General features: G+C 55.7%; 1 protein-coding gene across 2 annotated transcripts in view; it reads right to left on the bottom strand.

The window, feature by feature from the left end:
* STK10 (serine/threonine kinase 10) overlaps nucleotides 1–11,794 on the bottom strand; it is a 41,355-nt gene extending 29,561 nt beyond the window's left edge. For both annotated transcript variants that reach the window (XM_048319976.1, XM_048319977.1), the window contains exons 1-2: nucleotides 11,544–11,794; nucleotides 961–1,125 (exon numbers count right to left, since the gene is read on the bottom strand). In XM_048319976.1, the coding sequence (XP_048175933.1) occupies nucleotides 961–1,125; nucleotides 11,544–11,699 (321 nt within the window). In that variant the 5' untranslated portion in view covers nucleotides 11,700–11,794. The remainder of the gene's footprint in view (nucleotides 1–960; nucleotides 1,126–11,543) is intronic.
* Nucleotides 11,795–12,782: the final 988 nt, after the last annotated feature.

The following is a 12,782-nucleotide window of genomic DNA, read 5'->3' as shown; positions in this document are numbered from 1 at the left end:
GGTTGTGTTACCCCCCTCAGCCTTCGGCACCACAGGCAGGGATCGGCGGCTCCAACAGCTCAGCTCACACAAGTGCAAGTCCCCAAAGCTTAGATCTCTTCTTTAACTCTATTAAATTTACTCAGGGAGGCCACAAAGGCATCTGAGACATTAAAAACAGGAAGGAAGGAGTACCACAGCTGCTGAACGCACCCTTTGCCACTCTCCTGACTTCCTGCAGTTAAAGGAGGAGCAGATGAACTGGCCGAGGAGACGGGTTTGGAAATCCTCCTGTTCACCTGATTTCCACAATCCTGACACAGGCACAGAGTTGAGTATCCAAGGGCTCATTCCCTCAGCCTCTCCATCCCCTGCACAGCACAGCAAGGTGCCTTTCACACTCAGCTTCCTCTGCTGCCAGGCACTCCAAGAAAACAGCAGGCAGGGAAATAAAAAATAATAAATAAACCTGCCGGGCTAGGGGAGGGAGATGCAGGAACCTGCTGTTCCAGCCCTTGCACCAACCCACTCGATTGCATTTTATGTCCCTGCACCTCCACAGCCACGGGAAATGGAGCTCTTGCTATCAGGTGCCTCTGCATTACAAGTGCTGAGCCAGAAATTAGCCCCAAATCCAAAAAATCCATTGGAAGAGTTACCCTTCCAGCTGATGTTGTAAAAGGGGGGATTTAAAGGAGAGAGGAACTTACTGGTGATGCTTTTTCTACCTTTACAAACCCTAAATGGTGGAAAAAACACAATTTCAGCTTCCCTGTGAAGATCCCTTGGCCTTCCCTTGGGTATTTACGAGCAGCTTTAGTTAGAGGAGAGTTTGGTCATAAAGACAGCAGGGAAAACCCAGGCCCTGATCCCACAATGACTCATTGCTGATGTTCAAGCAGCTCCAGAGCTCACCATGATCAGCCCCTTCCTGTGAGCAAAGTGAGGATGTCACAGGTCCCTCCTGGGGACAGCCCTTACCCAGAGTTTGCCATCCCAGTAGAAGGCTCCCAGCAGTTTGACGATGTGGGGGTGGTCACAGGTGGCCAGGATCTCGATCTCCACCATGTAATCCTCCAGCTCATCCTCGCTCTTGGTCTCGATGACCTTGGCAGCTGCCAAAGCACCCGTTTCCTTGTTCTTGGCCTGCAAGACAAAACCAGGGTGAGTCCAGGGAAAGTGAGGAGAGGCTGGAGCACAAAATTCCTGCTGCTCCAATTCCTGCCAGGGTCCACTGGCCCCAGCAATAAAACCAGGAGGGAAACTTGCAGAGGCATTTCAGCTTCCTAAAGCTGCCCACAGCTTCGCAGAGTGGCTGGATGCTCCTTCCTTCCTCCAGGCTCCAAAGCCCACACCACTTCCCATCACAGGGACATGGAAACTTTTAGGAAAGAAGATGGATCCTGTTGTTTGTAGCATGGAGAAAAAAAAAAGGAAGCAAGGAAACCTCAAAATGTAGAATTTTTCTGATGATGCCACAGGTGAATTACTAGAAATCCTAAATATGCAGATAAGACAACCAAGACCTATATGAGGGTGGAGCCGGGGTGGGGGTCGGGCTCTGCCGCCAGGGAACAGGGACAGGAGGAGAGGGAACGGCCTCAGGCTGGGCCAGGGCAGGCTCAGGGTGGACAGCAGCAGGAATTTCCCCATGGAAAGGGAGCTCAGGCCTTGGCAGGGGCTGCCCAGGGAGGTTTGGAGTGCCCATCCCTGGAGGTGCCCAAGGAAGGGCTGGAGGTGGCACTCAGAGCTCTGGGCTGGGGACAAGGTGGGGACGGGGCCCAGGTGGGAGTCGATGATGCTGAAAGTCTTTTCCAAACTCAAGGATTCTGTGACTTTGTAAAATCCACAGTCCAGCTGCACCAGGAGATGTGTCACACGTGGGAGAGGGGTGAGACAGGAGCTGCTGACTCAGGAGCATCCCGACATTCCCAGAAGTTCATTGAGTCAGCAGATGACGGCACAGGATTCCCTCCAGCTCACCCCCTGCTCCCCACTGACACAATTCCAGCTCCTCCCCCATTTTCCTTCCATCACACCCAGGCTGCCTCTCCTGCAGGGAAACAAATCCATCTGTGGATGGAATCCCTGGAGGAGCCGGCCAAGCTCTGCTTGTGTCCTTTCTTCCCGCTCTCCAGTTTACATCTCCGTGTTTGGAAAACCTGCGGGGGAGCTTTCAGGAGGATTAATTCCTGCTGCAAACACCACAAGCCCCCCTGAAGAGCTTCACACAGCTTGGGTGACACTATAACCGTGTGCCAAGGGACAGGCTGGCGAGGGGAGGAAGGAATACTGGGAAAACAGAGTGAGGAAAATGAGGGATTCCTGAGTCTGTGCTGTGTTTTGAAGTCTTGCTGCATTCCAGGAGCTGGCAGGGACAGCTGTGTCCTTACCACAGGGGACAAATCCATTTCCATCTGGGCTCGCTGCCCAAACGCAGGACAGCAGCTCCCGCTGGTTTCAGGAGAAATTAGGGGGTTTCTGTAGCTCAGCTTGGTTGGGTTGTCACCAAGAGAGCAGAGCAGAGGGAGATGTGGAAGGAGCTCAGGGAGAAGCACAGCCCTTCCAACGGGAGCCAGAAGTGCCCCACTGTGTTTGCTCTGCACTTACGGGGCTGCGAGAGCTCCAGGGAGGGGAAGTAAATATTGTGAGAAGAGGTGGGGCTTCCCTTGGAGCTTTGCTTCCCACCAGTGGGGGCCCTGCCAGCTCAGCCCCTGCAGGATGCTGGGGCCCAGCAGGCACCTGGAAAAATCCAGGAGCAGAGCACAGAGCTGGGCTGGGGGTGAGGGTTTGCAAACCCTGCAAATTGTGGTGGGGGAGTGACCACAGCCCAGCCTGGCCTCGTTCACTGGTATTCCTACATCCCATGGGTGACCAGTCCCTGCCCAGCTGGGAGCCCACCTGCACCTGCCTGGTGCTCAGCTTTAAAGGTGACCAGAACAGAGTGACCTCTGCATTTCTCCATCACGCTGAGCCGTCCTGAACAAGTGTTCACCCTCCCTTCCCCACTTCCTGCTCCCTGAGCTCCAGAGGGGGAGCAGCACTTCACCATCCCATGTCCCACGTGCCCCCAGCTGGCACAGGGAGGTCACAGCTTGGGCACCCCAGCAGGAGTGAGAGCAGCATCTCCAAGGGGAAATCAGCTCAGGACATCACCAACTCCTGATGCAACAACACTTCAGAGCCAGCGAGCTCCCGTGGGCAGGGGTGGCACAGGCATGGTGTGGGCATGAGCCTGTGATAATGTCACTGCTGCAACCAAGGGCACTTCCCAGGAGGGACCAAATTGACCCTCAGGATGGCAGAAGAAGCTGGAGTAGGAAGGAGACCTGAGATCACGGGGCAAGCAGGAAATTTTGGAAAATTATCTCCCCTGTAGCATGGAGAAGACACTGGTTACCCCACACAGCAGCTTTGGGAGGACCAACACTGGTACAGGCTGGACAGTTCATCCCTTCCTGAGGTGCCCACGGCCCCTCTGAGCCCAAATTCCAGCTGTCCTGTTCCCACCACACGACAGAGGGAGATGCACGGTGCCTGGCACGGGCACTCCTGAACTGAGCTCAGCAAGTCACGTTTGTCATCGCCAAAGGTTTGGAATTCCAAGGATCTTCTGCCCAGTTCTCCCTTTTTCTTCATCTGCTCATCCCCCAGCCCTGACACCAGGCCACAGCCACACCCCAGCAGCCTCCCAGACTGTGAGATCCCAAGAAACTGTTCGATGCCAGTTCCTCCTCCACTCCTGGACATTTCAACCCCATGGATAACTGGTCCTTGGGGTGCTAATTAGCCCCCCAAAAAATTAGAGCAGACAGCTGCCAGCATGGTGCCCAGGAGGTGCTGCTGAACTACAGGGGGGTCCATTTCAGTCACTTAAACCCCAAAAACCCCTCGTGGCCACCACCAGCCCCTGGGCAAGTCAACGGTGACAGGTCCGTGCAGGAATGGGGCTGGAACGTGCATTCCACAAATGTCACATAAAAGTTACTCAGTAAACCACTTCCAGAGGGTCCTGCCAGGAGCCAAGCAGGAAACAATGCAAAGGATCTTCCTGGAGAACTCTGGAGCAAACTGGGTGCTGGCCTTGCCACTGCCGAACACACCGGGAATACCAGGAAATAGGGGATGAGTAGGATTGCTCCTAGAAGGCAGAGAGGGAAACCACTGCTGGGTTTATGGATTTGAGGGGTGAGAGGTGCCTGCTCAGGTGACAGAAGTGGCTGTTTGGCCTTTGCCTGTGACTCACCCCGCAGCTATTGTGAAATCCAGAGTGTGACAAACACAGGAACTATTTTAAGCCCTGAAAGAACACATTACCGGAAGGCTGGATGGTTCAGGACGGCCAGTTTCTAGGTGAGGCAGAGGAAAGCCCTGCGTGAACTCTCACTGCCACAAAAAGGGGAACTGAGAGCTCCCCCATTGCTTCACCTCCGCTCCTTTGCACCCGGTATCTTCCCAAGCCACGGGATCATCCCTTACAGGCTATCGTGCCACCATATTTTTGGTGTGAGCTCTTCTTCCCCTCCTTGCCAGCCTTGTCCTCATGCCAGGAGAGCTGATGCTTCAGCTATCACCCACTTAAAGCCCCAGGAGCAAAGAGCCTGGAGGTCGCAGTGATGCTGCATTTGGGGGGTGACAGCTGGGCCTGTCCCACCCCAGTGCGCTCCTGCTCTGTTTCTGTGTGCAACTGCTCCCTCACACACTTCTCAGGGATTATGTAACAATTAATTGCCTCCTGATGAACCTGGCCCCAGTTCCTTGCACCAGTAAACAAACACAGATAGCCAGGCTTGAGTCAGTGCTCGAGGTGGTGTCAAATAATCAATCAATGGGAGCTGGAATGAAGGCACCTCCCCAATGGGGACAGGCGGAGAAAGTTGTTCAGCCTGGAGAAGGGAATGGTTGCCTCCTCCAGTGTCTGAAGGGGCTACAGGGAAGCCAGAGAGGGACTTTTCACAAGGAACTGGAGTGCCAGGACAAGAGGGAATGAGTGTACACAGACAGAGCAGGGTTAGATGGGATATTGGGAAGGAATTCCTCCCTGGGAGGGTGGGCAGGCCCTGGCACAGGGTGCCCAGAGCAGCTGTGGCTGCCCCTGGATCCCTGGAAATGCCCAAGGCCAGGTTGGACGGGGTTTGGAGCACCCTGGGACAGTGGAAGGTGTCCCTGCCCATGGCAGGGCTGGCACTGGGTGACCTTTAAGGTCCCTTCCATCCCAAACCATTCCATGACTCCCAAGCCTAACAAGCCCCCAAGAGCCACTTCAGTTAGTCTCCATAAATGAGGCCTCTTTGGGGTTTGTTGAAATGCTGGATTCAGGCTCTGGTGCCACCAAACAGAGCAGCTGGTGACAATTTGGATGGGGGGCAGCAGCACAGCCCTGGTCCCTCAGCCCCCACGTCAGGCAGCACCAGCACTGCTGCTCTGGCAGCTGTGGCAACACTTCAGCAAGGGAAGGGGAAGTGGCTTCTGAAACACCCAAAAACCGTTAAAAAAAAAAAAAAAAAGAGAAAGCAGAACTGCCTTCCTTTGGTTTTACAAGCAAAGGGCAGGGAAAGCAGCCCCACCAGAGAGCTCAGCTACAGCCACGGCCTCGTTTTCTGGGTAGGCCTGCCAAACACAAGTGTGACCAAAGCACAGCACAAACACCTCTTCTGGCCTTAAAAGCTCAGCAGTGGCCCAGGAAAGGGGGGCAGAGATAAGAAGCCCACAGAGCAGCACAGCACGTGATGGTTCAGACCTTGCACCCAACCAGCTGCAGAAACAGGCACAGCAAGAGGGTTTGGGGCTTGTTTTGCTGTGTTTTAACCACCCACAGACACCAGGCAGACCTCGTGGGCCTGGGCTGGGAGAGACATGTGCAAATAAACAGGCAAGGTTTGAGGAGAGGAAAGTTCCACACTGACCCAGCATCTTCAGCCTCCAACTTGAACATCCTTCAGATCCCTGTCCCTGAAAGAGCACGGTGCTCCAAGTGAGCATTCCTGGCCTGGTCTTCATTCAGCCAGTGCCACAACATTGAGAAAATAAAAAAAAATAGAGGGGGAAAAGCCTTTCAGGCAGGTCTGAGTTTCCTAGCAACTTCCTGCAACAAATTTGGTCCACGGAGGGCTGTGGGAGCAGGGGCTGAATGGCTGCGACACCCAAGAGCCAGGGAATGGGTTTAGGCTGGCAGTGGCAGGGCTGGCTGGCTGGCAGCCCTCTCATACTGGGCTGAAAAGCAGAATAAAGAACTCAGCCCTTCCCTGTCTCCAGAGCCCAGGGCTGCCAGGGTGGCCCAGCACTGCTGGCACTTCCCATGGCAGGAGGAATATGGGGCAGGAGCAGCACAACGATGCCAGCAGCTCCGAGTGCTGAGGAGAACCAACACCAGCTGGCTCTGCTGGGCACAGCTCCCTTCTCTGCCTCTCCCACCTCCCCAGAGTTTGGTTGAGCAAATAAGGAGAGGAGCCCCAAGAATACGAGCACATGGAGGTGAGAAAGGTCGGGAAGGTTTCCATGTGCTGGCTGGGAAGAGCAGATGTTTGGGAGGCGGCACCGAGGTGCTTTTCCCCAGCCAGGAGGCAGAAGTCAGGGGATGCAGCTCCAGCAGGAATGGTGCCATGGCTCTGCCCTGTGCCAGGGACACGCTGCCCCTTCCAGCCCCAATCCCGGGGGTGGCACTTCCAGACACTGCTCTTGAAGGGAGTTGCGCTCTCCCTTTGCCATGGGAGCAAAGTGTGCCTTTGCTCCTCTTGCTGAATCCCTGCTCCCACTGGATTCAGGCTGTGCCAGTGGATGGGGGGACAGCAGAGCCACCCCCCATAGCCCGTGGGGACCCCCAGCCACAGGGGGCTTCACCCGAGACTCACAAGGAGAACCCCACATTTACAGACAGCAGCACCCCATGGACGAGAAGAAGAACCTGTTCTCCGAGGAAGCTGGACTCTCAAGAGACAAAACATTTAAAAAATCACGAGATGGGCTAGGCAGGGTTTTTCTGAGCAGCAACAATCGCCACGTGCTCGAGGGTGAGAGGCTCATCTGAGCTGTCTCTTGCACGCAGCTGCCCACAGCTCCCACTGGCAGCAGCGCTGCCAAGATCTGGGCTGTGCCACTGAAGTCATTGTCCAAATATTTAGGCCATGGAGAGCTATCCCCGTCCCCTGTCACACCGAGACGGCCGCAGAGCACAGGGCTGCGGCAGGGATGGGGCATCCCACGGCTCCACGAGTTGAAAGTGAGCATCAAGTTTAAAGTTCAGCCAGGTTTAACATTGTTAAACCTTCCCATTCCTCTTTCCCAAGCGAAAAGGAAAACCTTTTTTAAGGAAAATTTAATTTTAAGGAAACCCTTCAGCTGTTCTAAAGGACAAGACCACGATTCGATCCTACATTTTTTGCGGCCAATCAGCTCAAACTTCCCCTGCTTTTGTTTTCCTTCTCTTTTCTTTTTCTAAGTTAACTCGGCAGATTAACATCTCTCCGTGACACCCTTTCCAGGAATTACAGGTTAAATCATAGAATCACAGAATGATTTGAGCTGGAAGGGACCTTAAAGCTCATTTTGTTGCTATGGGCAGGGACGCCTTCCATTATCCCAGGCTGCTCCAAGCCCCGTCCAACCTGGCCTTGGACACTTCCAGGGATCCAGGGGCAGCCACAGCTTCTCCAGGCACCCTGTGCCAGGGCCTCCCCACCCTCACAGGCTGGAATTTTTTCCTAATATCCCATCTAAACCTGCTCCCTCATGGATCAAACCAAGAGCTGAGCCTGAATCACCTGAGCCAACCTGAGCAAACCCGGATGGTGCAGGCTGGGGTGATGAGCAGAGAGGTGTGCCAGTGACAGGGACACCCTCGAGTGACAGGGACACCCTGGTGCCCACAAACGGCCCTGCTGCTGCTGCGAGGCAGCTGCACAACATCCAACAATCAGCCTTTTATTACCCCGGTTTCAAAGCCGCGTTTCTAGTCCGCAGCATGTACAGCACCGATAGCAGCACGACACATCAGATAACCCAAATTCGCCTTTTTAAGCGCGTCTTGGAGAAGAAAGGAGAACAAGGGCACAAAAGACGCGCTGGTGACTCGCCGTGGCCCCGGGGCTCGGCGGGATGGAGCTGTTTGAAGGCGATTTGAAGGGAATAAAGTGAATAAAGTGAATAACCCCCTTTCCCAGCGTGCGGGGGCTGTGGGCAGCCTGTCCCCACCCTGCCGCCTTATCGGGCAGCCAATGTCCCCATCAGCGGGCGCTGGGGAGGGCAGATAGCGCTGCACAAGAGGCAGGGGAGCGGCACAACAATCCCCCCACGAGAAAGGCAGCGAGGCCCTGGCCGTCCTCCAGGAGCCAGAGGAGCCCCTGCCAACGTGGGAGCTCTCCACGCCCGCAAGAGTCCTCGGGCATCCCTTGCTGCTGGCACTATTGCGAGGGTGAAGCGGTAAAGCCCCGGTTTTGCAGGGCTGGGAGGTGATGCTGCGGCTCCAAGCAGCCAGCACTGCTGGTTTCACCCTGAGCATCTGCCCTGAGAGCAGCACAGCAGCTCAGGGGCTGCCTCTGCCACGCGTCCCTCCCAAATGATGCAGCTCTGGAGCGCCAGCACAGATCCTCTGAGCTTATGAACGGCATCTTAGGTGTTTTCCCAGGAAAATAGCTGTGCTTTTCTTTCACGGCAGCTCGGGAAGGGTCTGCACTAGGAAGTTTTCCAGGCCTTCCCAGGCTGGCACCCGCTGACCACAGCTCCCGACTGCTGGATTGGAGATCATCCATTTAATGAGCTTTGGGTGAGGTGGTGACAAAGCTCGGTCACCTGGGGGCTGCCACCACATCCTCACTGCACCTCCGGCCTCGCCAACGCCACGGCATTCATAGAACGAGAGCTGGGCAGAAGCAGCTCCTCCCCACCCCCTCCTACTTTTCAGCTTCATTACCCTCTGCCCAACTGGTTCCTCGTGCAGCCAGATCCTCTTTTGCTGCAACGAGACTTTCTGTAAAAGCAGGGAAATCCCAGTCGTTTCTGCTGGCCGCAGGTTTCTTTAGCTCTGCTGTGTACGATCCAGACTCCACCATAAATTTCATTTTTTAAATTAATATGTATTTAAATGAAGCCTGTCCTACTTTCAGAAAGCCAGTTCAGCTTTGCTCAGCTGAGTGCACGGGAGCCCAGGACACAGCTCCAGACGGGATTTCACAGGGCAGGAACACCCCAAACACCCGAGGCCTCCTTCCTCCTGCTCACACCCGGCCTCAGAAAAGCAAATCCTACTAAACCCAGCCCATTTTTCCACCTCTCCACACCTAAATTCCTCCCAGAAATTTGTCCAGGGTGCAAAGCCCTGCTGAGGGCTGCCAGACCTTTCCAAGAGAACACAACATATGGCACACGGGGCAGGATGCAGGCACAGGATTCCGTCACCTCCCCACGCTTCCGGGTGTGGAAAAGGGGCGGAAAACAGGCAGGAACTTCACTCAAACATCCTGAAAAGCTCAGGGCCCTGCAAACACTCAGCCTTGCTCCCAGCAATGCCTTCAGTGAGAAGATCAAATGGACTTTAAAGTGATTACAAGAGAATGATTCAAATTGTTCACTGCATTTTGGGCAGCTCCGGTCTCCTGGAGCATGGTGGATTATTCTGCAGGTTTTTGGTGGGTTACTCTGCAGGTTTTTGGTGGGTTACTCTGCAGGTTTTTGGCAGCTGAGCAGCACAAGAGAGCAAACCTCTTCTTCCACACCCCATCTTGCACTCATCCCCACTTAGGGTAGTGCTCCAGATATAAAAAAAACCAAAGGAAGGCAACAAAAAAAACCCCGTAGATGAAGGGAAATTGTGCCTCTGGTTATTACCTAAAATAAGGATTTATAGCACAGGGCGCCCAAATAATTTGGGATTCGTCAATGAACAAACAAACTCTTGCATGAGCATTCAAAACCCGCCCATGTCCATTTGCCAGGCGGAGTGGAGAACAGGTGGAGAAGAGATCAAAGCAATGGAAGTGAAATGTCGCTAAATACAATAAAATAACCCTTTGATTTCTGGCACAAGGTTAAACCTCACCCTGCTCAGCACGGTTAAAACTCCACAGAAGCAAAAATTTGCCTGAATATTCAAGTTCCAGAAGGAGTGAACTTCTGGTTGTAGATGTGTGGTCTCCACTGGGACATTTTTATGCTCATGTGGGTGAAAATGGGGATGAAAGGAGCTGAAGATGAGATGTTACTGCCTGGCAGGCAGACACCCTCATCCTACAGTAAATTAAGTTTCTCTGACAATGTTTTTCTTGGTGTGAGGCTGGGGTTAATAACTGAGGCATTCAGATATGACAACAGACTAAAAACCAAACCAGCCATCTCTAAATTAGCTTTATTCTCTAAGTCACCTACTTTGGATACATCATACATGTTTAAAATAGGAAGCATTTAAATAATTATTTAAGTTTTCCTTTCTCTCAGAGGCCAATTAAGTTATTTAACAGTGTTTACCTGGTTCCTGTCACCGCCTGAGAAACCTGAGCAAATAAAAGCAAGGAATCATCCAGGAGTGAGTGTTGCTACACACAAATGGGTTTCCAACGCACCTCACAGAGCAGACTGGCAACAGGACTTCTACTGGTGCTGCTTTCAAAAGGATAAAGGGAAAAGGGATTTAAACACGATTTTTAGGACTTGTGTTTTATTAGAAGACAGGATCCTTCACTAAACACTTCCACTCAATGGGCGTTTAGCACTCACTTTTTTAGAGAGTTTCTGTCAAATGACGTGGTAGACACAAGAAATAAACCCCAAATCCCTCAGTCCTGACCTGCAGCCACCTGCCTCCCTTCCTGGCCTATTTATTTCTCCGTTTTTCAAAGGCAATACCTTCTCAAATGATCTAACGAGGCCATCAAACCCCAGCTGCCCATGAGACAATTCCCACCCCCATTCCAAACCGCGCCTGTCACACAGGTGTGCCCTGGGGAGCCTTCGGATCCCCAGCCCGCTCCTGCACCCCAAACCCCCCGGCTCAACCCCTGCACGGGAGAGGGGACATTTCAGAGCCGGGGACAGCAGGAACGCCGCTGCTTCGGAGTGCAAAGTCCAGGGAAGCTTTGGTCTTTGAAACCCCCATCCCTAAACCCCGAGGTTAAACATTCATGGCCCTGGACACGGCTCCTCTTCGCCCTCCAAGTTTCCTGCCGGCGACGACCGCGGGGATACGAATCCCATGCCACCCCCGGAGGCTCAAAAAACTTGGGAGACAGCCCTGGAAGTGTCGACTTCCAAGAAACCTCCCTCCATTCATTGCACCGGCGGGCTTGGCAGGGAGCGCCTGGGTCGCCTCACAAAAGCATCGCTCTGAAAACGGGCGATTCAGGGCGATAAAAACAATTTTTAAAAGGCAAGAAAGAAAAAAAGAAGAAAGCTTTTCTCGCTCCTTTCCCCTTCCCGGAGCGCTGCGTTCCCAAGCCCAGCTCAGCCGCTGTGCCCGCCCGGCTCCTCCCGGCTAACGGGATGCGGGACCGGCCCCGGTGTGTCCGGGGAGCGGAGCCGCTCCGAGCCCGGGCCGCGGGACCGCGGCTGCTCCCGGAGCCCCTCCGAGCACCCACCTTGTAGACTTTGCCGAAGGCTCCATCGCCCAGCTCGCCCACCACCTCCCACACCTCGCCGGGGTCCAGGTCGCGGCGGACGTGCTCGTATTCCTTGGAGCGGCGCTTCTCGAAGGCGGAGAGGCGCAGGATGCGGCGGAAATTGGCGAAAGCCATCCCGGAGTGCGGCCCCGGGAGCTGCGGAGCCGCCGCCCGCTCCGGCCCCGGGAGAACGGAGCCGCTGCGCGCCCGGGGAGCGGCGAGGCGGGACCGGGGCCGGGGCCGCCTCCAGCCGCGCACATGGAGCCCGAGCCGGAGCCGCTCCACCTGCTGGGCTGGGCTGGGCTGCTCGCCACTGAGCCATTGGCCGCCCGAGCCCTCCGCCCGCCCGGCTGGCACCGCCCCGCACGGCTCGGCACGGCCCGGGCAGGGCACAGACACGGCACAGACACGGCACGGCCCGGACACGGCACAGACACGGCTCGGTCCGGCTCAGACACGGCACGGCCCGGACACGGCACAGACACGACTCGGTCCGGCTCAGACAGGGCACGGTCCGGGTAGGGCACGGCACAGACAGGGCACGGCCCGCCCAGACTGTCATGGCTCATCCCGGGCACGGTCCAGCCCGGGCACGGTTCGCTCTGGGTACAGCCCGGCACTGCCCAGCCGGGTCAAAGTTCGCCCTGACCGGCACGGCTCAGCCCCGGTTCGCTCAGCCCCGTCACGGTTCAGCCTGGGTACGGCCCGGCTCGGCTCAGCCTGGCACACCCGGCTCAGCTCGCTTCAGCCGGAGCACAGCCCGGCTCCGTTCTGCCCGTCCCGGTGCATCGGGCCATGGCCCAGCCCGGCTCGGTTCGGCGCCGCTGCTGAGCCAGCCAGGGGGTCCCCAATCCCGAACCAAACAAAGCAAATCCCGGGACCGGCGGGCGGGGAAGGAGCGACCCCCGCACAGCATCCCCGGGGCCGTGTCCGACCCCCGCATGGAAAACCCCGGTGCCGCCCTGCCCTGGCAGCAGAGCCCCGTTTCCTGCTCCCCGCCGTTCCTCTCCCGGGAAAGCAGGCGGACACGGCTGATTTCAAACTCCCAGGAGCGGCGATTCGGCGAGTCCGCCCCGCGGGCACCGCCACGCGCTGGTTTTGGAGAAGATGTGACCCAGCGGGTGTCCAGTGGGAAGTTCGCATCCTGCCCACGGTGGCACTTCAAACCCTCTGGAAAACTGACTCCGCCATCCCGTATGGAATGGGGACATCTAGGGG

This window comes from Corvus hawaiiensis, chromosome 15 (genome assembly GCF_020740725.1).
Source record: "Corvus hawaiiensis isolate bCorHaw1 chromosome 15, bCorHaw1.pri.cur, whole genome shotgun sequence".
NCBI lineage: Eukaryota > Metazoa > Chordata > Aves > Passeriformes > Corvidae > Corvus > Corvus hawaiiensis.
Note: the sequence above shows the minus strand (reverse complement) of the source record. Positions and strands in the feature narration are given on the sequence as shown.